Consider the following 26,307-nt stretch of genomic DNA (forward strand, 5'->3'; position numbering starts at 1 on the left):
GGGGGGGGTCTAGAGAGCTCTTGGAGAGCACCACGGACACGTCACGACTCGCGGTGCCGACGTAGGAATTCGCTATTTGGATAAGACCCGGGGGGATTGAAAGGTGAAAACCGGTACTTTCATATTTACAGAAGTTTTAAAACTGTCGCTCTGTAGTGAGCCGATGGCCTCAGCCCGGCGATCAGCGACTGTGCGTTCAATTTTGGTTCCGCACCTAATTTGGACAGCTCTGACAATAACAAAATGCGGATATGACGACTTGTCGCGCAACAAACGTCACTCTCGTACGCACAGCGAGTGGGACGGTGCCTGCGTGTGGACCGGTGGTCGCTTGAAAAAGGGGATCTTAGCAGTAGCTCCGAGATATCCGCTTCTGCGGGCCACCCACGAAACAACACCAACGGGGGCCGCTGCGTGAGATTTCCGAGACCACGCTTCGTGACAACGCGACGCCGATGGCACGACTGGTACAAAACTAAAATAAATCAGGGGAAGAAGTACAAAAGAATTTATTAAATTAAAAAAATGTTCCACTGTATCATCGGTCATTGTTTAGTCATAAACAGAACACTTTGTTTGGGTCGTCTCTTCTCGCGTCACGCGATTGACGTGGCGAAATTGCTCCAAGCTTGTCACTTTTTCCGAGATTTCTTTTTTGCAGGTCCTTCCTCCACCCCCTCGTCTTTTGCCACCGCCGCCGCTACCTCTTCCACCTCGTCCGCCCCTCTCTTCGCCTCCATGGTCGACTTGGCGTCCTTCTCCCCTCCGCCGGGGTCACCGAGTCTCTCCGTCAGGATGACGCCCTTGGCCATCTTCCTCGTTTCTTGGAATAAAAAAACAAAACCACAAAGCAATAAATCAGGAGCTTTACGTCAGGAGGAAACGTAGCGGCATAAATAAAAAAACCGTCTATTATTATTAAACATGCTGCTTCAGCAGGGTAGAGGTCAGCAGCGCTCGACTTGCAGAGTAGAGATCGCCAGTTTGATTACCATCTCCAGGCGCGGCAGTTGAAACAACGGCGGAAGTTCAAAATCTCCGATAAGACTGGAAGAACCCGATGAGCTATTTGGCTCCCTTTCACAGACGTCCACAAAGTTGCCTAAATCCCCACCCCCACACCGCCTGTCCACCCAGCGGTGTGAATGGGTTCAACAGCGGTCAATCGGCAGGGCGCACGCGGTGGGGTAAAGTGTGGGTAACTCCCGCCTGCCCCAACACGCCTAGGCCCCTGTGTAAGCGGAGGCCCTCTCTGTCAGCGACAGCGGGCAGTTGCAGGGCTGCAGCTTTACCGCCGCCTATCGTTTAAACGCGCGACGACTTCAAACCTGGCAAATCGGTGAACGCTCGTGATGAGAAATTGGGCTCTTATTTGATGGAAACATCTGCCGGGTGGTGTTCGTCTCATCGTACTGTATGGCGGTGCATTTGGTCGTCTGTTTCGTTTGTCCGGTTAGCGTCGTGTGGACAGTACGTTCTTCTTCACGGGTGCGGCACCGTCTCTCGCTTGTTCCGTCTTTGCGTCTCGTTTGTACGTATGTACGTAGAACTTCTTTCGCACCCTACGTAGCCAACCGTGCCAGCTAATCGTCGGTCTGTCGTGCCTGTTTGACTGTCCCGAGTCGGCTGTGTCGTCTCGTTCGCTTCGTCCCCTTTGCTGTCTAGTCTCGTTTGTTGACTCTTTCAAAATGACAATATCCGTGAGCCTTAAGGTAACAATTAAACATCAAGTACTTTAAAAAAATTCGTAGGTTTTTTAATAAAGTCATGCAGATAGGTTCAAATAAAACTACTTTACCGAAAGACCCAAGAATATTAATTCCTGCAGTCACGAAAGCTTTAAGTCAAGATCTACTTTTCTAAAATTGAACAATCACAAAGGCACAGGCGAGACCAATCTACGTCTTCACGCCCATGGAACACAGCCAAGTGATGCGTGTGCTTCTCTAGGCCGACCCTGTGCTCGCTGTGTAATCCGTGTTGTCTTGAGGTCCGGGCCTCTCCTCCCCCGCACTACCGCAGGGAATCTCGAGTTGGCTGTGCCATCATTAATCAGTGATGGTGATGAAGAGGACAGACGGAAGTCAAGGATGAGGTTTTTGAAAGCGAGCGATGAGGTTTTTGAGGGCGGAGCAATGAGGTTTTTGAGGGCAGGCGATGAGGTTTCTGAGGGCGGGAGAGGCGGTACGAACTTGCGTGGATGATGACGGCACGGCAGTTGGAGGAGACGGCGTTCTTCCCCTCGCTCTCCGACAGGCCGAACAGCAGGGCGCTAGCCACCACAGGGGTGCAAGGTCAAAGGCCAAGGGCGTGCGGACGAGCAGCAGAACTGACAGGACGTCATCACCATCATTATATATATATATTCGCTATTATCGATCATGAGTCAACATCGTCGCTATCATGATTACGACGATCCCATCAATAAATCACGCGGAACGCTACCGTTACGCTACCGTTACGCTTGGCGTAACGACGCAAACAGAACTGCGCAAAACGAGATGTCAAAAAACAGAGGAAATAGGATTCACAAATTTAATTCTGACCACGTCACCCAATTAATCGAAATCTCTGCCAGGCAAGAATTGCTCCCTTTACCAAATCTCATTCATCCGAAGAAAAAAAACCACAGGCCATGCTAATCAGTAGCTCACAGCACGGGAGGACTTGTTCAGACCCTGGCCGGGTGGCTCAGCAGTTCGAGGCACTGGGCGAGCACCGCCGGGATCCGGGCTTCGAGCCGCGGCTCGCACTTGGGGAGGTGCCGGGCTGAATCGTCGTTACGGTGGCTGCTCGCACAACAGCAGCGGGAGGAGCTGGAGCCGGGGCCTGGTTCAAACTCCGGCCCTGGGAGGCATTGGGGGAGACTTAGCGAATGGTGGTGTGAATTGGAGATTTGTTGCACGCCTGCTGTCAATTCACGTGGTGGTTTCAACGCTACACATGCACGAGCTCCTTTGATAATGTCATCGCTGCGTGCTTTCATCCTGAGTCTGTCCCGAGCGTTTTTGTCTGTGCGGAGAAGCGTGGAGGTGTTGGAGGGGACGGGGGTGGGGAGAGGGGCACGCTTTGTTCCAGCACTGACTCCTACGCATGAAGACCAGATTCCACAGGAATTGGAACGTCGCTCTCAAAACTCGTGCTTCCACACACAGCCGGCATCTCTATTTCGGAACGGCGGGGAGAGCTCTGAATAAAACAAATCACGCGTCTGAGTCATAAACAGCCTGAGGGGGGCAAATGCGCTCCACAAACGCTGTGTATACACACACATACGCGTGTTGTTATCTCCGCAGATAACAGCACGTGGCGACAGTTGTCCCTTAAGGTGGGAAAGCCCCCCCCTGCCCCGGAGCTTCTGATCTTGCAGATAAGAAAAAAAACTCCTCCTCGATTAAAAAGCCTTACGCTCGGGACAAGCGCATTGTTTTGCCTCCTTGCTTCCTCACACTGGGGCAGAGCGCTGGTGACCGCACTGCGTCACGAACCCGGCGAGCCGAGTTTGGTTTCTGCCCAGCGTTTAACGTCAGTAGACGGAGATAGCTGCCAATATACTGAGTGTCCTCGTAGGCCGGACCAGCCTTACATTAGTTCCTGGTACGGGGGTGTAAACATCGGCACTGGGGAAAAGCGGCCTGGCGTGGGCAATTGTAGGCACACACCACCCCCATTCTAACCTCAATCTATGCTCTTTAACAGCGAGTGCCTCAAAATCCAATTAAGGCTATGGGAGAGGGTGGGGTGTATAAACAGCGTCTGTGCGAAAGGATACAGGTTGGCGACATCATAGGGTCCTCGTAGATAGAGCGGCTGTTTCACAAGAGGGGCACAAAAACACAGTGAGCGACAAAGACGGCAGTAACTCACGCATGATGCCACAAATCTCTCACTGAACAGGCTCCCATCGACTTAGCCCCTCTGCAATGTCACAATTAGACATTCGTGCACGATTCGAGGCCATGATTCGATTCAAATGGAAAATATTTTTTTGCTTAATTCCAAACGTCTCATTTGCGACGTATTGTCCGCCTCGTGTTGCCTTCGTGGTTCCACCTCGTCTGAATTGTCCATCTTGTACTGTCAGTCTCATGACGATCGTAAAAATTCAAGGAATTGCCAGGGTGGGGAGGTGAATTCTTCCTTCATTCCGTACTCTCACATCCAACGACCGATGACTAAACCGCAGGCCACGCTATTCTGCAGCTCACTAAATTAAAGAGCAAAAGCTCGTTGGTTGAGGTCACCAGATGGCTCGGAGGTCAGAGGTCAGAGACACTGAGCCAGCACCGCTGAGATCCTGGGATCAAATCTGGATTTCAGTTGCCTGTTGTTCAAGAGGCTTGCCAAGCTTAGTGCGCCGATGATGCTATCCTGATCACCAATGAACGCACAAAACAAAAACCCCATCGCATCACATTTCATTTTGTGATTAATTTGTCTAAATTTCAGCTGTGATCAAACAATGTTTCGTCAGTTTTTTTGCCAACGATGTCATCACTCATCCATATAATGGAGATGTTACGAAGCTGAATTCCGGTCGCAATTTACGGCTGTGAAGCTGATGTCACCATGCGTTAATAATGCATAATAACGCAAAGGTCATTTCACTAAGTGACTTTTAATAATTCTGTAAACTACGTCAAGCTGTAATCATAAATAATGTGACGTTGCGGTCCGCAGGGACGGGGTGTGATGAGTGTGTTGTGTATGTCCAAGGTAAGAGCTGTGTGTTTTGGCTTTCGTCTGCCTTTAAATAAATCAAACGTAAGACAAACGCATGGAAGCGATGACTTACGTTGTCGGTGCCGCTGGAGATGATGACATTCTGAAAAACAAACAGAGCTCTGTAACATCCCGTGGCCCTCCTCAACACCAATCAAGCTCATTATCTCTCTTTCTCCCCAAAGCCACGCTCCCCAGCAGCGAGCAACATACATGACAAAGGCTCAAACACGCATTTCACTTCGTGTCTTTGCCCCATGTCACAAAACAATTATTTAAAGCCACGGTGGGGTGAAATGTGGGCACCCTCAGCTCGCTCACCTTGCCCTTGCAGACCAGCGTGAGGCTGAGCGCGTTGGAGATGGTGCTCCGCCGTGCGGCAGCGTCGCGAACGGCGGGCGAGTACGACAGCTCGAAGAACACGCCGCGCGCGATGGCCTGCACTCCGACGGGGCGACGCGTGGGTTGCCGGTTTCAAGCTCGACTCTCGACATCAGCTCGAGCCTCGCTTAAATCACGTGACTTCTGTGTGGGCACCCCCCCCGCCCATCTACTCTGAACCCCTCCCTTCTCCTGCCCCCCCCCACCCCTCTGTGAAGACAGATACTGCTCCTCTTCCATGCAGCAGCGTCGAGGTCCTCATGTAGCCTCTTGCTCCCAATCCTCATCTCTCCTGAACCTTTGCTCCCGTTTCTCCGTTGCTTTTCTATCCTTTCCGTATAATTTCCCATTCTGTCTCTTCTCTCTTCCCTTTGCAGCTCCTTTTTTAATATATAGAAATAAAACATCCTCGACTCTACTCCCTGTCCTGTGGTGTGCCACAGGTACAACAGTTGTGAGTTTTATTTAACCGGGTGAGAACTCAAGAGGCCGGGAGAAATTCTCGATGTTAGTAACAATAACAATGCCTCAAGACTCGCATTTGGGAGGTTCCTGCTACATTTTAGATTGTTGGTGAATTCCTTTTTAAATAAGGAGTGGCTTCATGCGGAAATGAATGAAAGCGTCTGGAGAAAACCCACCAAGTGTGTGAAGGGATAACAAAGCTCCACACAGATATCATTCAATACCCTTGCTCTACTGCCATCTCCTGGCTTTCTCAAAGCCCAGCAGGTTTGTGAATTTAAAAATCTACGTGAACCACCCACCCTCGCCTCCAAAGTGCTGGATGACTAAAGTATTCTTATTTTACCAAGTGAGGCCCACTGAGCTATATAGCTCTTCTTCAGAAGCGACCTGGCTATCACGTGCAAATTTAAAACCAGAGGATGCATCAAAAACACTTGCTACGCGTCCAAGGGGAGAACATGCAAACTCCTAATATACAGCAGGCGTCAGGGTCGGGATCGAACCCACAACCTCCTCCATACCAGGCGAGGTCGTTAACATCTCGCCACAGTGGATCAGGCGTGCACCACCATTTAGGTACTGATGCTCAATGTCTAATGGTATTGAAAGGTGATGGGACATTAGAGAATTTCGGCGCAATCGCTGGTGGATGAAACCAGGTCTCAAACCCACGCTCTCAGCCTCGCCAGCGCAAGTGTTTTTGACGCGACAATTGCGTGTCTGCCGAGCCGCCCGTTTTCACTTCTACCCGATGCAACGTTTTCAGATCAACAACAGATTGATTCTCGCCCAAAGAAAGCCAACAGGATGGACTAAAAATATTTTCATTTACATGCAGAGGCGCACAAGACATTTCTGCTTATGTTGGCTCTCAAGAGGGAAAGCGTGAGCGACTGTCGTGGCAACAATTTTTCTGTTGTTGCTTTGTAAAAAAAAAAAAAATCTCTCATTTTGGAGCGATCTTTGGATCCCGATGAAGGCAGCAGCAGCAGCAACAGCGACCAATCAGAGAGGGAGAGAACATCCGCGTCTGCCCTCACCCCTCGGACGGACGGGTGGCGAAAGTAAAACGGTTGGCGCTCCGTGCCGTCGATGACGATGATGTCCACGTCGAGATCCATGCACGCCATCTGGTGTTCGGCACGGAAACACGCGCGTTGGAGAAACAGGTTTGTTTTAACTGGCGGCCACCCACCCCACAGTGAGCCAGCTCTTGGAGTGGTCCCCCGAGAGATATTGGCCCGCCGAGATAAATAGATACAGATTAGAGAGACATACAAGAGAAGCGAGAGAGATGTAGCGGAATAAATATTTCCGCAAGCTCTCGCCCGAGCGTTTTTAATGAGCACCAATAACAAACACACTCACGTGAAACACTTTCTCCGACTTGGGCATCACGGCAATGATGTCGTAGCATTCCAGACCTGTGCGCTGCACAACACAGACGGGCGTGCTCGTCAGCACGGAGCTCTCGTGATTCTGCCGAGCCATCGGCCGTGAACAACGCACGCCGTCCACAACAGGGCTGGGGAACCGATGGGCCGTGGGCCAAATGCAGCCTCCGATTTAACATTTTTTATAAGAGGCGTCCGCCAAAAAAACCTCCAGCAGGTTAACCTTAAACGCTAATCTCTAAACCTTAAAACCTACATTTTAAACCATAACCCCCCCAAAGTAATGCTGGCCATAACCCTCAAACCTAAACCACCGGTTGGCAGACACAACTTAATTTTATATGCCCTGTGGCCACATGAGCCCTACCATTTATAAAGAGCCTGCAAACCGATATAACAATTCATGAAAAATTGTACGAACAAAAACACATTTACCATTTTGTTCCCATGGGACGGGTCTGTGATGATAGCTGTCAGCCGCGTCAGGATCTTCAAGGGTTTTCCTGAGCCCTGAAAAACATCGCATGAGTTAGCTCCCACCACCACCTCCACCAACAACAACACAGCCAAAGGGACCGCAAGGCTAATTACAGACAAGAACGAAGATAGTTAGCATCGTGTTGCTAGGCCAGCAGGTAGCTCATTTCACATTCACGCCGGGTACACACTTGAGCGATAAGCTGCACAACCAAATCGTTCCCCAAATCACGCAATGCAATCGCCTGCAACTGCATTGTCCGCGTCTGAGCGAGTGGTTGTGCAATGAGGAAATGAAAGAGCGCACTCAGGACCGTCACCACCAATCATACTCGCAAGCGATGATATACGTCGCCGCAAATCGCTGAGAAGGGTGGAGCGGTCGCACAGCTGCTCGCGACCGGTCACAACGACGTCAACATATCAGTTGCATGCAACCAAGTTTTGCAACCGATTGCTCAGGTGTGGTTATCCCCGCTACACCAGGACGGTGGGCGCGTGCGAGTGCCATCACGGACCTGTACTTTTGGAGGATTCTCCAGGAGGAACTGCGGGATCTGCGGTCGCTTGATTTCCTGTGCAGAACCGCACGAGCAGAGCTTTCACACAGGGGAAAAACGTTGTGGCGCGCTACTCGCCCGGAATCTCAATACACGCCGTCACGGAGGACAGAGGCGCGCACACACACGCGGTGAGGCCAAAGGGGCACAGTCGTTACCTCCAGTCCCCCCTCCACCCACCCCGAATGGCTTCTTCATCTCGCGATAGGGCACCGAGACCACCAATTTGGAAAAAATTGCCGAAAAGCCAGAATAAAAAATGTATCGTAGGTGTTGTCGTGATTTTCCTTGTGTCGTGTGCCAACGAAATCTCAAGCCACGTGCGCCCGCGACGTACCCACCTGGCCCTTCACACTCAAATCCACCACGGTTGTGATGGCCACGGTTGAATATCCCACTGGGAAAAAATGTAAAACCACGGCAAATACAAAACACATGAAACAAAGACAAAATGTTTCCTTAAATGCGCGATGCGGAACCCATTGCGCGTGACCCCATTCTGTACGGTCCGTGACCTCATTCCATGAGGTCCGTGGCCACACGTGGCCAGAGGAAGATTTAGAAGCCTCCCAAGGGGGGAGCGGGGGGGGTAAGATGCAAAAATGTCAACATATTTAACTAGCGTCCTACATTAATAACGATACAAATCATTCAATGTATTTTCTCTGCTAAGGATCAATAAAACACCGATGTTCTGGGTCTCCAGACAGGTGGGGGGAGGGGGGTGCAGTGATAGGTGACAAGGTGTGTGTGGGGGGGTGACTGAGGCTTGTGTTTGCATCAAACTATTTGGAGATGCCTGCTGCCGCGTTGAGATTGGTGCACGGGGCGAGATGAATACACGACGGTTGCGTGCAGTTTCTTGGGCAGGAACGATGCAATTTGGCACCGATTTCGACCGTGCAACTGTTGGCATCTGGCACACGGAAGCGGTGGCGATGTGGTTGACATGGACGACACTCGGCCATGGTGACCTCTTTTATTTGAATCTGAGTGCCTCTGAAAGGTGTGGGGCACACACTGGGACGATATCGTGTACAGTATGTAGTTATTCAGGGGCATATGTCCCCACCCCCCCCCCCCCCCCCCGTTAGCTTGTTTTAATACGAGGGACAATTACATTTAGGGGTAATTAACGTCTTTATCTCACCGTCACCGTAATCTGCCTTCCCCTTTCAAATGCGCATCAAGTCATTTACACGCCACACATGACTGACGGTTGGCGGACACATCTATTCACACTCGCACGTGTCGCAAGTCACCCACTGTACAACACGTGCGGCGGAAACGACGACACCGATCTACGATGCACTGCTGGATGAAGGACTTCCCGACGCCGTGTCGGTCACGGGGGGTTGTTTGGCTAAACTTTACCCCGCTGTGCTTAGTGGGCCCGGGTTCAGAGCGTAGTGGTGCTATCCAATTTGCGAGGAATTCACTCACAAGCCTAACAACTTTAGCGTTCCGTTGATGAACACGTGGGGGATAAACCCTAGGGGGGGTGGGGTGTACCGTGGTAGGTCGCGAGAATTGAAGTTCTCAAAGAAACAACATTGACCCACTCTGTTTACTGTACAGTGCACTGTACAGACACGTGTGTGCTCGGCACGCGTGTGCGGCGTGGCCTCCGGCGCATGTCCCGGGCCGCACTTACGCCTCGCTGCCGCCTCCACGACGCTCTGCAGGTGCTGCGGCTTAGCGTTGGCGCCCCCCGTCAGGTTCAGCTCGGCAGACATTGCCGTGATCTCGTGCGCGCCGTTGCTTCGAGCGTGCCGGCTTTGGCGTCTTGAATCGCGACCCCGCCGTGGTGGTGCTTGTGTTGTTCTCGCCGCGCGTGCCTCCTCAAGCGGCCATCTTAGGTAGGGAGCATGCCCGTCGCGTTGTTGCTGCGGGGGGAGGGCGGGGCGGAGTCTGTGACGCCACTGCTCGTCTCGACCAATGGCGTTCTCTCCCGCTCCCCGACGTAAGATGTCCGACGCAGGGTCAGCACGTCACGCGTGTGGCTCGCCGTAGGAGGTTTCCGCGAATTCCGTTGGTCGCGTTTTGAAAATTATATTTATCGGAATATTTTACACAAATTTTTTTTGGGTTAGATCGCGGAAATATAAAATGTGTTGTTAAACCTGCCACAGCCAATTAGTAAGGGTTGTCACGTGAACAGAACATGCCGATTCGTTACTAGTACAGCACACCGGTGTGTCGGCATGTTGTTTACGTGACAACCCTTATTAATTGGCTGTGTCGGGTGGTTGGCGGGTTTAAAGACACAATTATATTTACGCGATCTAATCCCCCCCCCCCCCCAAAAAAAACAATCTATATTATGCATGACATTGGTGGCAAAAGCCTCCTACGTGTTAAACATCAGAATATTTATTTCCAGCGGAGGAATCCCATGAGCTTTAAAGCTCTTTTTGTCACATATGTAGCGTCGTTCATGCACAACTGCATCGCACAGCATTGGACAAGACCGCTAATAACAAATATATAAATATTATTACATTTAATGGGGGCAACGTGCGCAATCACGTGGTTTCAACAAGTGACGGTTCAAATGAACCAATCACGACGCGGGGTTGGGCTCGACGAGGCGTGGCGCCTCCAAACGACACCCAAACATTGCGTGGACGACGACGGCACAGGACTCGAGGCTACCAACTCATTCGCTATTGAGTCCCTTTTATACGTCTTCTATACTGGTGAGCTGAACTTATAAACATAAATAATAAAAATTAATTATAGAAATAAAATAATTGTTATTTACTATTTAATTTCTATTATTATTTCTATTATTTTTATTATTTATTTTTACCAACGTGACTTTACCGAAGAAACCTAAGAGTATGAATCCTTGCAGTCACGAAAGCTTCAAATCTAGATCTGAACTTATAACCGTCCACCGCTGGTTTGGTGGTCGTTTTCATCAAATGATGACCCGCCCACGCTGAGCGCACACGCACAGGCTACTGCACTTCTTTGCTTCTGGATTCTCAGTTTCCAGCGCTGTGATTTTAAACAATAATGATTCTGACGCCTTCCTGCCTTTATTTTCAAACTAAAGTCCAACTTTTTGCGTTGTCATCCTTGTTGATGTCTGTCACATTACTGTGTGTGGACTGTTGGTGCAAATGCTGTTAGAGAGTAGCACCTAGATCGGCACAGCACACGAGGGCCAACACCACGCCCGGCCGCCTTTGTCTCCACAGTGGCGATGTTTACACACCGCACCAGGTACTCATTTGAGGCTGAGTCGACCTAGGCGACTCCCATGACCGGTTCAAATAATCGTCACCGGTGTTGGCCGTGAGCCGGAATCGAACTCGAGTCGCCGGGGTCCGGTGGCGCAGCGCGCTCACCGCTGCACCACCGCTCCCCGAGTTAGCGAGCCCGTCCACCCGGCAGCGGCACGAGTAAGAAATTTCAGGGCTGCGCCTTTAACCTCGCGGCCCCTCCCACCCGGAGCCCCGCCCACCCTCGGAGCCCCGCCCATCCTCGGAGCCCCGCCCACCCTCGGAGCCCCGCCCACCCTCGGAGCCCCGCCCACCCTCGGAGCCCCTCCCACCGCGGAGCCCCTCCCTCCCCCGGAGCCCCGCCCTCCCAAAGGCGTTAATTTATTTATTTTGAATTTCGTGACAGTGCGTCGAGGACCAATCAGAGGCGAGTAGCATCGCCCTTCCGCTCTTGTGATTGGCTGCTCGACCTAACGGCTGAGGCCCAACGGCTCCACCGCCCCGCTTCGCCCCGCGGGAGTCGCGAGCGGGACTAGCGCGAAAAGGGCCCCTCGGTTTAAATGTATTCCTTTTTAATCGAGATAAGCAGAGTATATTAACGTCGTGTACATTTTACGAAAACAAAAAAAGTGATCGTCACCAAGCGGTAAGAGGATGAGTGTGCGATCGTGAGATTTTGCTGACAAAATGTTGGGATTTTGTTGTGTTCTGAGGCGAAGTTCTAAACTTTACTTTCTGGAGAGCGTGGTTCTGTGATAAGCCCCCAGCGGGGTTAACGGCTTATAAATCACAATTAAAATCATTATTGTCATGAGAAACAATTGTATTTATACTTCGAAAATGAATGAAAGGCGCTGTATTCGCTGTGATTGCTAATACAATAATCGATTATAATAATCACTCACGCGTTTCCAACCCGCCTAATGTCCAGCGTGGTGAAGTATAGTTGTTCAAACAATCTCCTCAGGAGGGGACATTTAATTTAGCAGTCGATTGACAAAGGGATGTACAGATTACCGGCCTTTATCCACTGCTGGGTGAAGATCTCTTCGCAGCCGCGATTTAAAAAAAAAAATAACACGAGTGGCAGTCGCGGTTGTGTTGGCATTGCTATCCGCTGTTCATTATACAAATGCATACTGTGTAGGTTAAATGTTGTATATTTCTATACGCGTCATTACGTGTTTGCTATGTGTGCGTCAATTGATAGAGTGGATAACCCTTGCACAGAGACGTTTAATCTCGGGATTTTAAATTATGTTGAGTAAGTACCGCTGCGATCGTCTGTACATGTGTAATTTCAGCTGATAGTGCCCCTGTATCGTTTTAATCTATCTCACCTGATTGTAAATAAAACAAACTCCTCAACATCGGTCAATAACGCTGCCTTCGAAGGAACACGTGAGGTGACTGTTGGCCGTTCGTCATAACATACACAGAGAGACCAAGAGATTCATTCCGTTTTCAGTTTCATTTATTTGGTATAGCCCTGTGAGCCATTCGGCTCTTGAATCGTGTGCAACCGCAACAAACAAAAAAAACATGAACAAGAAAACATCTTAAAGTGACTACGCGCAAACAAAAAAATCCAGGAAAAAAACTGCAAAAACTTCCAGTAAAAGCACCGTATTACCAACGCTGTGTGCAAAAATTCCAGTGGGATGCAAGTCAAACAACAACAACATGTAGTAACCAACAGTTGTCCAGAGAATTTCATTTTTTAACGTTTCATGATCAGATATAAATTTCCGTATTAATAGTTTACCTTTCAGTACAAATTAAGACAACCCCTTGAATCAAAATGTATGACTAAATACAAATAAATTATATTAGAGATAAAATTATGTAGTGTCGTATCTTGTTGAAGAAAACTCATTTTCTACTCGCGACTCATTCTCGGGCATCAGTTATCATTTCAGTAGGATCAGAGGTTTTAAGAACAATGTTCGGATAGCATTGAGCAAGTATGTGATAATATTGATGAAGATAATTATTGGATAATGATTTGGTGGTGATGCTCTGGTAATCCTTATGATGTGGTGGGAGTGATGGTGTTGGTGGCCATGATGATCATCTCATCACAATCAGGCTTGCTTTAATGATGATGGCCGAGGACTGGCTTACATTAAAAAGCAAATATTTAAGTGGGTTTGCTATGATGATTATGATGCTGCTGGTGATCACTTATTAATGTGTTTTTCCCCTTTTGGCTTTTGCTCAACTTTCCTCAAGGTTGTTGAGTGAGATGGCGAACCCTTCGACCTTCCGCTATGTCGAGTCGCCCTACAAGGACATTGACAATGTCTTGGAGTCCACAACAGATATAGAATACCTCCCCGAACGCAGGCGCCTTTTCCCGGAGTTCTCCGTCATCTCCCCATCGGTGTGTGTACACGCTGTGTAGCTCATGAGAGTTTCAGTCGCTTCACACGCGACTACTAGACTGCAGGACAATTGCTGTCCTGTGTCTAATTTACACCATACTTACAAAAGATTGGATTAATATTGGTAAAAATATATAACAATCATACAGTATTCTCTGTTTCACAAGGTCATTAAAAAAGGCACTTTTGGGTGGTAAAGCATTGGTTTCACACCCTGTGGTGTTTGACGCTTGACCGCATACGCTACAGGAGAATACGCCGCCAGAAGATGTGGACACGAGGGAGCACCTGCGCGTGTACGCCAGGATCAAGCGAGTTTCCGGCAACAGCAGCGAGGCTGTGGAAGAGGTTGGTCAAAGGTTTCCTAGATGTTTGTGGTACCTATTACAAAATGAGGTGATGGATGTGGAAAACGCAAGCAATGGGGACTTCTTAACAAGGTTTCACAGTGATCGCTTTGTTGTACTCCACCTTTAAATTGCTGACAATTGTGTTCTTAATGCATTGTTTCACACATTGTTGCAGTCGTGCGTGGTTGTGGAAGGGGATGGAAACCTCCTGCTGCACGTTCCGAATAAAAACCTCTCCCTGAAGCAGGGGGATCGGATCGAACAGACAATACAACGATACAGCTTCACACACGTGAGTGCCCCCCGCCAGCAGTTTGGTAGACATGCACAAGAGAGGTTCCTTGAACCCCACATTTCCACCAACTTTCTAAAACCGATTCAAGCATTTTCTGTGTCTTTCCATGAAGTCCAAAAACAACCAACGGGAAGCGATTGATAAAAAAAAAATCAGCCAGGTCACACGATCTATCCAGTAAATATTTGTTTCAATATATGTATAAGAAATGTTTTTCAGTGGCTTGTTAAACAAAAACATGGCACCGAATTTGAACTTAGCGCGAGATGCCTTTGACGGTGCGTGTCTTCCGTGTTTACCCCTTAACCTTAGGCATGTTTCCAAGGGTTGCCCCAGTGATTATCATGTTGTTTTTATTTTGCACATCAGGTATATGGGCCAGAGGTGAGCCAGAAAGAGGTGTTTGATAACACCGTCAAGCCACTCGTGAAAGAATTCCTCCTGGGAAACAACTGCCTCGTGTTCACCTATGGCGTAACTAACTCGGGCAAGACCTACACCGTGCAAGGTACACAGTGGCGGAGATGGTGGATATCGTGTATGTATGTTAAAGTTTTTTTGCACCGTACATAGCCAACGTTGCTTATCATGTTATTGGTTCTGCGTAAGCTGCATTAGTGCTGAGTGTACTGTATGCTAAGCTTCTTGATTTTTATATAGCCCATCATTGTATCAGCTTGGAATGGACTAATAATTTCAGGGCTTTCGAAGACCACCATAGTGTATTGGTGGCTCAGGGCGTTAATACTTTATCAGAGTACTCAGCTGACACTTGACATTTTGTGTTAAAATCTTGCTCTCAGCCACCTGTGATTAAACGGCTTCTCAAGTGGAGTAAATTTGAATGCATCCACCTGGCCAATGACTCCACAAAGAAGATCCATCATGTAAAATTTAGTTTTTCACATTATTCAGCTTTTTCTAGCTCTGAAAAAAGGATAATTCGACTGTGTTGAACTTTTCTGTCTTTATCAGTGCATGTTGGAAAACACATATTCTAGTGTGTGGATAGAAAAGGTGACGTTGAAGAGAATTCAGGATTAGTTTAGTGATTTCCTTCCCTTTCTCCATTTTTGAACATTCGGGACTATGCATTGCTGTGCGCGACTTCCGAATGGGCACATTGTCTCATTGTATGGCTCTGATGGCACAGATGTAATTAAATGAGAATAGAAGGACAAAGAGAATATAAGGAAAAGGAAAGCAAGTAAGAAAAAGTTCCTATTGTATCAGTGTTATTGTGCTCCCCTCCTCCCATGTTATTGTCTGGCTCAGATTATTACTTGTAACTAATTCGAGTTGTTGCCAGAAATCAAACCCAGGTTATCAGGATCATAGCATTGTGTGCTACTCACTGCACCAGCGCTGGAGAGGTGATTCAGATACACGTTGAACCTTAGAAAGTGTTAGGAGACACCACCTGACTGTGTTCCTCTGCTGTCCGCTGGCAGGCACGGTTAAGGACGGGGGCCTTCTGCCCCGCACCCTGGACCTCCTCTTCAACAGCTTGCAGGGTCACGTGTGCTCAGTGCCTGAGTATAAACCATACCGGAGCTCCGAGGTGCTGCACCTGGACCCGCGTACCATAGTGGAGGAACAGGCGGCGCAGAGCGCGCTCCTCGCGCTCGCTAAGAAGGTAGGAGCCCGAGGGAGAAGGGTCCTTGAAAGCACAAAGGTCAAATGTTGCTTGTTAGATGCTGTCCGGGTGAATTTATATCAATCTACAGCCTGATAAGGAGTGGAAAAATTCAAGCTAAACCACCTATGTGATACATTTCTGTTTGATTGAAGAATCAAAATGTTTATCGAGGCGCTAAATGGTATCCTATCTAATAGCTGCAGGGCTCATGTAAATAGGTTGCATACAATAAGAAAATATAAGATTAGTTTACAGCCCTTTGTCATTCCACTGCAAACTGGGGTCCTCTCTCATGCTGTATTGGTCATGGAAATGACCATAAACCTCCCTGATCAGTGTTGGTTGGTGAATGAGGGCCATAGGACCGGTTCAAATAACACTTGCCACTTTAATTAACAAAGCTTCAAACCTGTGTAGGACAGCTTGGGACACACAGTACAGGTAGCTAAAATATAAAATCTGTCTTTTTTGGTTTGCATCTTTGTTATAATTTTCAGTTGCTTGTACCTTCCTTTGCAGGCAAACCGCAGCCTTTTAGACTTGGACAAAACCAATGGGAAATCTTTGACGTCCACCGATGGGACATTGCAGGAATCCATCATGTGTGGGGGTAAGTCACCCATGCCTATACTCTCACTGTGAACATGGCAGTGGAGGAAAAGTGCAAACGATTCGGCTGATCGACGTGAGTGTGATTGGAGTAAAATTGGCAAAAAAAACGTCGCGCTCAGAGAAGCTTTTATGAATAAATACGTTACAGTTTAATTACTATAATTGCTAAAAGTGCACGGTTTTTAGAGGGATGTATTTGAATAATCATTACTGTAAAACGCTCTACCAGAAAGTGCCTGCTTTCAGGAGGAATGTGTAGGTATCAATCAAAGTGTCTGCTAATACCATCCTGCTAAAAGTGTCTGCTCATGTGTCTATTGCAGGACCGTCACAGTCCTTAAGCGAACTGGAGGGTCGCAAAGCCATCAGCGACTGCGTTAGCCTTGAGCCGTCGGAAAAGGAGCGCAGCTACTCTGTGTGGGTGGCATTCTACGAGATCTACAATGAGCTGATTTACGACCTTCTTGACTTTACGCCGGCCACACGCCTGGCCCAGCGCCACATCTTGCACATGGCAGAGGATCAGCACAAGGGCCCCTTCATAAAAGGTACAGGAATGGGGAGAGGTGGCAGCCGGGTGGCTCAAAGGTCAAAGCGCTCAGCCGGCACAGCTGAGAGTCTCAGATGGAATGTACGTTTCAGCAGTCTGTGATTAAACCGGGTTCCCAAAGAATAGCGAGTCAATGGCCTCAGCCTCGTCACACCGATGGCTGCATAAAAAACGAATTGCATTAACTTGGTTCTATACTTAACATGGCTAAATTCCAACTTTAGGAATTTATATATTGCTATGACTCATGAAACAGACATTAATCTCTGGCAGGGTGGGTGGGAAAGTGCTCACCCATAATGTGTGGACCAGAAGTCACTTAACGGAATCTTTGAAGTACTGTACGCCTGTGATATCCGCTTCCATGGGATAAAAGTTTGGGATAAAAACAAAAATGTGAGGAGGTGTGGTGGTGGTGCGGTGAGTGGAATTGTTGGCAGCGTGTGAGGTTGGTAGCTGTACAATTCTTCGTCGAGTTAAAATTGGTTGCGAGGCTTGCAATACACGTATCGAATTGTGCATGGAAGAATCAATCCTTTTTCTATTGCAATGTTTTCCATTAGGCTCATGATTGCAACGGATGAAACGTACCAGATGAGATAACGGTATAAACGAAATATGAGACGGGCAGCTAAGACTACAAATGAGATTGCACGTATGAGACTGAGAAAACGAGTTGCTCATAATGTATTACCGGTGGTGTGTGCATCTGCAGATATCAAGTGGGTTCAAGTGCACAATGTCATTGAGGTGCTGACCCTTCTAAATGCCGGCCGGAAGAACCAGAGTTTCGCCTCCACCAAGCTCAACCTCAACTCTAGCCGGAGGTACTGTGTGTAATTCTGTGGGAGGGTGAAAAAGAAAAATAATACTCAATCCTTTTGCTCAGATTATTGAGTCTCAAGACTCTTTCAGGAGGGTTATTTTGTTGTGATGGCCAGATAGACGAATGGGAGTTTGACTATGAAGGAGGAAACTAAAGATCTTGGAGAAAACACGTATGAGGGGGTATCTTCTCCAAGCTCTACACATTTAATATCGATTGCTGTTCTGCCATCTCCTGGCTAGCTTTTAGCCCAAGGCTACAGTACCTGGTATTCTACTGGACATAAGTGAAAAAGAGCTTCATAGCTCATCGGAATCCTCAAGTATGAATACAGATTCTGATTTTGATCTTGAATCGCAGGTTATCTTATCTAGGATTTTATATAGCGCTTTTGTAATCTCCCATTCAAGTACAAACCAGGCTCGCCCTGCTTATCTTCTGAGATGCGACAACATGAAATGCATTGAGGATGATTTGGAGGCCTACCCTGTAGTTTTTTTCAAGTTGTGTCGGTCGCGTGTGAATGCATTTATGAAGTGGACCATTGTCATGGGGGAATTTCTGAACTAGTTTGATAGCTCAGTCGGCAACGAAACGCCCGTGTGGGGTCATATGTTAACGGGCGATTCTTTGTATTTCCACGTTTTCTTTACAGCCACAGCATCTTCACTATCCGACTCATTCGGCTCGAGAAGGGAGCTAAGCCGGAGGTCACCGCAATAAACGAGTGAGTGTTGATTGATACAGGGAAAAATGTTCAATGAAGGTGAGGGTAGCAATGATGAAAAATTACATTGCATTGCAAATAAGCATTCTTGCTGCAATTGTTTTCTAGGTTACATTCGTCCCTTAAAGGGTCCAGTTTTTTTTGTGTATTTAGCAATTTTGTAATAATAAAAAACTAATAATTTAAGCCCTTTATAAGTCCACTGCTGTATGACGGCCTCCCATGTGTTCTTGGTAATGAGGGTTGTTTTACTAAAAAATTATTGTCAATGCAATTTGGTCAAGGGGGGAGGGGGCACTTGCCCCTGATGTTATAGCCATACCTGGGTCGTTGAGTTCTTGGAGGATGTCCTCTCGGAGGCATCCCATTCTTGGCTGTCACTCCCATCATTATTCCTGACCATCGACCGTCATCCGTTAAAGCGATGCGTCTTTCCCAAGCTCACCTTCTGTTCTAAACAGTTTGTTACGTATTTAGCCTGTGTTCCCCGTATGCATGTGTTCACTCTCTCTGTCTCTGGATGTAAATGTACACTTTACCTTCGTATAAAAAAGTGACGTTGGCATGCTAACGGCGGGCATGAAATGCCGCAGGTTCTCGATCTGCGATCTGGCTGGCTCGGAGCGGTCAAGCCGCACGCATAACGTGGCCGACCGGCTGCAGGAGGCGTGCAACATCAACACGTCGCTGCTCGCGCTCGGCAAGTGCATCACGGCGTTGCGCTTCAACCAACAGGCCAACAGGTGAGCTCTGCACACGCCCCACGTCTAATAAAGTTGCTGTGGGTTGTGTGCTTATTTTATTTGTATGTGTATCTATCTTTGTCCGTTGAACTCCTGAAGACTGCTTCACCAGTTTCAATGAATACGGGTTTATTTGTGATAATAAAATGAAATTTATCAGAGGCAGTGCAGCACATTGAGACTTTATTTTGTTATTAAAAACTACTAATATGCATTTCATATTGTGGTTCCTAGCTGCAGATTGGTATTCCACCAAAACGAAATACAATGGTTTCCCAATGATAGTATTGTGCCATTGGTGTTATTTACGAGACAATGACATTCCTATTCAGAACTCTGTCAGGAAACAGTGCATCACCTGATGACTTTCGTAACAAATCTGTAGTCTAAAGTTGCATTGCTATTAGGTGATAAAATAGCAGAACAAAAATAAAATGTACAAATTAGTGCATTTTTCTTTTTGGCTTCCATACTGCTAATTACTTCCGAAGATAAACATGTTGACAAGCGTTACATAATCCATGTGTGTGCACGATTTGTTTCTTAACAATCGAAACTTACAATTTGTGTTGAACAAATTTTTTGTCGAACAGAGAGATACACAGATGCACAGACTAATGCCGTGCATGTTGCGTGCATTGTGCGAACGCAGGCTGAACAGCCGTGTGGTGCCGTTCAGGGAGAGCAAACTTACACGGCTCTTCCAAGTCTACTTCTTGGGCAGGGGCAAAACATGCATGGTGGTCAACATCAACCCCAGCACCTCCTGGTACACGGAGAACCTCAACGTGCTGCGCTTTTCCGCAATCGCAAAACAGGTGAAGTCGCACCGCGGCTTGCACACGCATGCACACTTATGAGCACGCATGCACACGGTTGTACACGCCCGCACGCGTACACGCACACATACAGGCACGCACGCATAGACATAGGCACGTGCGTGCCCATATACAGACACAAGTGCATGCAGATAATTACACGCATGCGTTCGCACATGTGCCCACATTCACTCACTTACAGACACAACATTCTGAATTTTTTTTTATTGGATTAATTCCTTGATCATTATTAATGCAGTTGCTTTTGTACTATATCGTATTCTGTGGCAAAAATGTATATTCATGGTACTTTGGATAGTTTTTACACTCATACAGTGTTGTTGTTTATCATTAATTTATTGTCAATTTATTGATAATGTTTAATGGTCATTGCTTAATGTTTCTGTCGATATCAGATGTGCAATGTTAGATGTTTCAACGATTTGTTTGCATGTTAATTGTTTTGTGACCCAAGTCTTCCTTGGAAAAATGATGTATATTACTCATGCGAATAATATATGTATTATGTGCAGTGGCATCTGTAGATCATGACAAAGCTCAGGTGCAGCTGGCACCCAAACATTTTTGTCTCGTTGGCCTCGCACCTGGTGTAGACGGAAGATAATGACGAAACTTGATGTGTTTCCATCGGAAACAGCTGTGACCTCCTCCATATCCGTATCCCAACTAAAAGCAATATCCATCTCATTAGGATGCAGTGTGACGAATTGCTGGCTGACCTGAATTCCTTGCTGGTTCCTGAATTTAACATGTGATTTATTTACCCCGGAAAGCCTCCCGAGTCTCAATTCTCTTTTTTTGTCAAAAGGGCCCTGCTTTGGGATGTTTGGCTTATTATTTTTGAAGGATCATTATGTGTGCAACCTGGAAGAATTTGGAGATTACCCACCTCGCACATAAAAGGCTAACGATTAAAATTCCACGTGTATGTTTTTTCACGAACCCACTGGCTATTCTAGATTTGAGCTTTCGTGACTGCAAGGATTCATACTCTTAGGTTTTTTCGGTAAAGTCACGTAGGTAAAAATGAATAATAAAAATAATAGAAATAATAATAGAAATATTTTTCCAGCTCCTGGCCAGCAAGATTAGGGATTTCACAATCTGCGTGCAAACCACAAACCGTCTGCTTCAAGCGCCGGATGACACAGGTGTACAACAGCTATAACAACCCAGTGGGCGTCAATTTGGTGCAGGAAGGCATTAACGGCCTTCAATTAACATCCCGCTTGTTCCTGTGGTGTGAATTTACTCTCTCATTCCCTCCCGCAGGTGCTGACGCACTTTCCGGATCGTCTGGGGAAACGCACACAAGCCGATTGCTCCAGTATGATCATTTCAGCCGATGGCGTTGTCCCCGAGAAGCGGGTCAGGGCGGGCGCCAATAGCACGGCGTCAGTTGCGTGCGCTCGTGCCACCATTGCCAAACTAGTGGCGGCCGCCAGTGCCGCCACCGCTAAAGCGGCCGTGAAGCCCATCCAGGAGGCTGGCGGCGAGGGAGAAGGAATCGACGGCGACATCGATGAAAACTGCAGTGAAGTCGATTTGGATGAGAATGTACGTTGACAACACTCATCACGTTGAAGATTTTATATAAGCGATTTGTAGAAAATTATAACAATTAGGAATGTTTAACCCACCCTCTGTCCGACCATTGGATGAATTTTCGTTATTCGCTTGGAGCGTGCACGGTGTTCGCTCGCTTCCGAAGAGAGGGAATGACTTGCAGGCGTGAGTAACTGCTGATCGGGTGGCGAGTCGGTGCCAGATTCACCCCCCAGACTATGTGCTCCTATATTTGAAGGTGTCATCGGCCAATTAACGTTGCTGTACATGTCGGAGGAAACCAGAGCACCTGGACAAAACTCACACGAGTGAATGGGAAATGCACTTGTGCAGATGGAATAGATGGATATTAGTCATCACTTGTTGCACTGCCATCTCCTGGCAAGCCAGGGTATGCCAACCTCGACACTCACGGGAAGGGAGTTTCACAACATTTGTGTGATCCATCAACCCTCGCCTCCACGGTGGTGGATTACAGGCGTGCCCTGCCATAGGTTGTTAGTATTTTGTAATGTTTTCACTTTTCTTGATATTATAATATATGTCTGTGTACATGGTGAATTCTTAACCATCATTCTAGATTTGAAGCTTAACCATCAGCCAATAGCCTGTCTCTAGAGTAGAGAGATATCGACTGACTCGCATTTGTAGATCTCATTGTACACTGTTGTGCCCTATTTTGAACAAGAACATTTGATGCAAACACTTTTCAATAAATGAGATGGGTACAATATTTTCCATTAACAGCTATTGAGCAGCAAACACACCCTTAGACACCATGTCATGTATATCACATGACATCCCCACACTGTTTTATATGTCCGTCTAAAAATCATTCAATTATATACATATTTTAGTCGACATCAGTATGAGAATGGCACTACAGCATACCGGTTTCTTCCATGTTTGGAATCATTACAGTCGAGCCGTCAAACAAAAAACAGAAAAAAATACACGCGCTAACACCGTGACAACTTAACTCCGTCGACCGCTGGTGAGAGTGAGGCATCACACAAGGCGGGAGATGCGTACAGTACATCCCGACAGCGTCCCAACATACAGTATCGTACCTCGTACGCTGCTGCGTACGAGGTACCTACGTGACTTTACCGAAAAAAACCTAAGAATATACCTGTATATGTGTTTTCTTACCGTGGCAGGATCGGGAGATGGAGGTGGAGCGGCTGAAAGAAGAGTTGAAGAAGGAACGTGAGGACAGGAAACTGGACGAGTGGAGGATTCGTGGGGAGATCTCCGGTCACCTCCAGTACCTGGCCAACCTGGATGAACAACAGAGGTTTGCTCTTAATAGGCATGCGACGATACGTTTACTCCTCGCCCAAGAGATGTGATAAATTATCACCACTTTGGGTTGACTATGAGACCATTTTTTTGCCTTGTATGCTCGGTGTAATTTTTTTCCAAAGCAAATATTTAGCAGATATGTTGCACAAATCATAAACAATTGATCCATCCAGGCATCTTTATGAGTTGCATTGAATTTTTTTCATTTTTCAAACCCAGAAAGTCACACTTGCACGTACAGTGTAAGTGGCTGCGAAAACCTCTGCTGAATCACTCCATTGTCACAAGCCTAGCCGCAAAAGCTTCCCAAAATCAACAGGAATTAGGGACGTTTGACTCCGCCAACCCTTGCGTTTACGCGTGCGTGCACTGGCAGGAAGAACGACGAGCGCACGCATGAGCACATGGAGGATATCTGGGAGCGGCGGATCAAGCTGCTGGAGGAGAAGTGGAAGCAGTTCCACGAGAGGGAGATGCGCGAACTGCAGGAGACGTTCGAGGCTGACAAGGACCTGGTGCCGATAGAGCGGCTGGAGGCCGAGACGGAGAAGCTGAGGGTGAGCACATTGGAGCAGGCAATGGCGACGACCGTCTTTCTGCCGTGAGGGGATGCTCGCCGAACTTTCCTCAGAGAGGCTTTCAGCGAGGGGTCGGATAAACGAGTTTAATCTTATGCCTCGTAGTCGTCATCGCGTGCTTTAATCTGTCTACGGCTGGATGAAGGTTGCTTTCTGGTGGACGTTCCCTCCATTGACTTCCGCTCTGTCATTGGTCTCGATCACCCAGAACATCGTACGTCTGAGCGTCGTGTCTTGTCCAAGCCCACTTACATTTCCTCTTAACTAATTTCTTTAGAAGTGCTTTTTGTGTTTGTTATCCTTCTCCCACCTCTGACTAGCATGGTTGGCTATGTATGGTGTGAAAGAAGTTCAGCGTACATACACATACACACACGTTGTTGATTACCTTGACGCGGTGGCGCTGCTCAGCCCTCGTCTGCTCCCTCAGTGGGGCGACCGGCATGCGCGCTCGTGTGGTGTCATGACGTCACAACGTTTCTTATCTGTCATTTGACTTGCTTTCATCTCACTAAACCTTATATCTTGTCTACATCTCTCTCATATCTGTTTCTTGTTTGTCTCCCTTTCATCTCACTACTCTACATCTCTTGGCGGGTTTTTTTAAAGTATGATGTGGCACGTAGGCCACAAGTTTAAGGACCTCTGCTGTAGATGGTTCTTCAGCTGTCAAAGAATCTCCTTCAATCAAATGAGGATTTCCTGTATCTTCACAATCCATAGATTCCAAGCCACCCCATTCACATGGCCAGCCCTTCTTGCCCCGTGACTCAATATCAAACCCACGCGCCTCTCACCCTTCACCCTTCACCTCGGCACTGCAGGAGAAGGCGGAGCTCGCCGAGCAGCAGGCGAAGCGAATCCTAGAGCTGGAGGGGACCCTGGCGGGCCTACAGCGGGACGTGAGGGCCCTGCGGGAGGCGGGCGAGGAATCGCGCCGCCAGCTGGAGCTGCTGCCCGATTCTCCGGTGGGGTGTAACATTAGTGCTACTCTGTTCTCCTGATTATAAGATTATGCGGCTTCTTGATGATATGAATTTTGTATTGTGTATAATTGGGCATGCTTGCCTCGCCCGCACACGCTCGCGCCGGTGTTGAAGGCACAGACAATGGACCTTGGGATACTGAAAGAGGCCAACCGTGAGCTCAAGGTGACCCTGGAGGAGGCCGAGGAGACCTTTGAAAAGAACCGCAAGGAGATTAAGAGTTTGAAGCAGCGCAGCGGGAAGCTAGAAGAGGAGCTTTCCACAAAGGTAGAGGGAGCAAGGCTCTGCCGCTCTCCATTGTGTTTTCCATCATTTGTACAGATCACTCCATTATCTGCGGGTGGATTATCCAGGCTGTGGATTTTTCTGTTTTTCTATTAATATTTTTACATTAGCTGCTTCTCATGCATTGGATAAAATTCCTTGTGCTGAATTGTGACGGTTTGGTTTTCCCATTGTCCTCACCCCCTGACCCAGGACCTTCTGATCGAGGAGCTGCGCGTGTCACTGGCCAGCAGGGACAAGCAGCTGAGCTGCAAGCTCTCCGAGCTAGTGTCGTTGAAGGCCACCACGGAGCAGCTGAGGGGTGAGCTCACGCGAGCCATGAAACGCTCATCCAACTTCATGCAAGGCCTTGCCTCAGAATGCTCACAGCCACCAGCTAAGAGAGGTAACACGGCGGCTAGCGGAGGCACTGCCGCGTCGCTCGCCAAGGCGACATCACTGGCCATCGGCCCGGCGGCGAAAGGGTCGGCGTTGATGGCGCCGACGGCGCCGACTGCGAAGATGCCTCGCAGCCTGGTTCGGTTGCGTTCTCAGGCAGCGCATGCGATCACGGACAATGCGTACGCCCGTATCCTGCGATCGCGCACAAGGAAGAACGCTGACGGCACAACGGCACGACCAAATTGGGTGTGAACGCACCATCTGGCTGCTGCTGCGGCAGATCCTGCCCGCTGCCGCCACCGCCGCCATTGCTGCTGGTGGTTATGTGGCTGTGCTTTGCGAATCGTTTGATCGTTTGGGTCGAGGCACTTTCACCAATAGAATTGAATTGCTGCTGGTCTTCAGTGGAGTCTTTAACTTATTTCATTTTTGTGCCCGTTCCGATTTAACCCGATTTGTGCTGTCAAATTCGTTCAGAGGTGTTCACAGCAGCACACAAACCCATGTCAGAGAACAGCCCACGAAAGGAGATCTCACGGAAAATTTCACAGAACGACTGAGATTCCTTCGAATGAACTCTTTTATTCACAGCACAGGGATGCTGCACCATCCCATATGCCCTGCGAAATATACATTTGTCATATTTCAGTCAAACCAATATTTAGAATTCTCTGAGAATTGAAATTAATTTTATTATTTAGTTTTCTTTTTGTTGTGCAATCATCGGTGACCATGCTGGAACATTCAACTCACCTTGTTTTAATCACAGACAGTTGAGACCTGGATTCGAACCCTGGGTGGTTAAGGAGAGTTTTACAGTTGCTGACCTTGAGTTGTTTTGTGCTATCTTGCCATCACGGTGTGGATAGGACGGATAGTTAGAGATTATTCATTCCAGGCTGATGTTATTAGGCAATTTTTTTGCGTGCACAGTGTGAAATGCCGTGTTAGCATCGTAACGATTCTACAGTCATTTGATCCGTTGTTAGAATTTGGGGTCATGATTTTA

At 47.9% G+C, this 26,307-nt stretch overlaps 2 protein-coding genes across 3 annotated transcripts in view; one reads left to right on the plus strand and one right to left on the minus strand.

The window, feature by feature from the left end:
- Positions 1-493: 493 nt before the first annotated feature.
- On the minus strand, positions 494-9,879 carry RPP30 (ribonuclease P/MRP subunit p30). The gene is made up of 11 exons (XM_061556189.1): positions 9,657-9,879; positions 8,344-8,399; positions 7,961-8,017; positions 7,401-7,475; positions 6,940-7,002; positions 6,612-6,701; positions 5,044-5,160; positions 4,796-4,825; positions 3,773-3,810; positions 2,193-2,272; positions 494-823 (listed from the first exon to the last, which is right to left on the minus strand). Exons 1-11 carry the CDS (start codon positions 9,736-9,738, stop codon positions 633-635), a joined length of 879 nt encoding a protein of 292 aa, XP_061412173.1. The 5' UTR covers positions 9,739-9,879; the 3' UTR covers positions 494-632.
- Positions 9,880-11,734: 1,855 nt separating this feature from the next.
- KIF20B (kinesin family member 20B) overlaps positions 11,735-26,307 on the plus strand; it is a 37,556-nt gene continuing 22,983 nt past the window's right edge. For both annotated transcript variants that reach the window (XM_061556190.1, XM_061556191.1), the window contains exons 1-18: positions 11,735-11,878; positions 13,465-13,615; positions 13,866-13,964; positions 14,142-14,258; positions 14,631-14,769; positions 15,713-15,897; positions 16,420-16,510; positions 16,836-17,060; positions 17,778-17,889; positions 18,544-18,615; positions 19,209-19,358; positions 20,011-20,176; positions 21,470-21,754; positions 22,924-23,060; positions 23,445-23,625; positions 24,471-24,614; positions 24,747-24,899; positions 25,110-25,218. In XM_061556190.1, coding sequence (XP_061412174.1) covers positions 13,478-13,615; positions 13,866-13,964; positions 14,142-14,258; positions 14,631-14,769; positions 15,713-15,897; positions 16,420-16,510; positions 16,836-17,060; positions 17,778-17,889; positions 18,544-18,615; positions 19,209-19,358; positions 20,011-20,176; positions 21,470-21,754; positions 22,924-23,060; positions 23,445-23,625; positions 24,471-24,614; positions 24,747-24,899; positions 25,110-25,218 — 2,503 coding nt within the window. In that variant the 5' untranslated portion in view covers positions 11,735-11,878; positions 13,465-13,477. The remainder of the gene's footprint in view (positions 11,879-13,464; positions 13,616-13,865; positions 13,965-14,141; positions 14,259-14,630; positions 14,770-15,712; positions 15,898-16,419; positions 16,511-16,835; positions 17,061-17,777; positions 17,890-18,543; positions 18,616-19,208; positions 19,359-20,010; positions 20,177-21,469; positions 21,755-22,923; positions 23,061-23,444; positions 23,626-24,470; positions 24,615-24,746; positions 24,900-25,109; positions 25,219-26,307) is intronic.

The sequence above is a fragment of the Lethenteron reissneri genome, chromosome 22, assembly GCF_015708825.2.
Source record: "Lethenteron reissneri isolate LAM-NWPU_2019-01 chromosome 22, ASM1570882v1, whole genome shotgun sequence".
NCBI classification, from domain to species: Eukaryota; Metazoa; Chordata; class Hyperoartia; order Petromyzontiformes; family Petromyzontidae; genus Lethenteron; species Lethenteron reissneri.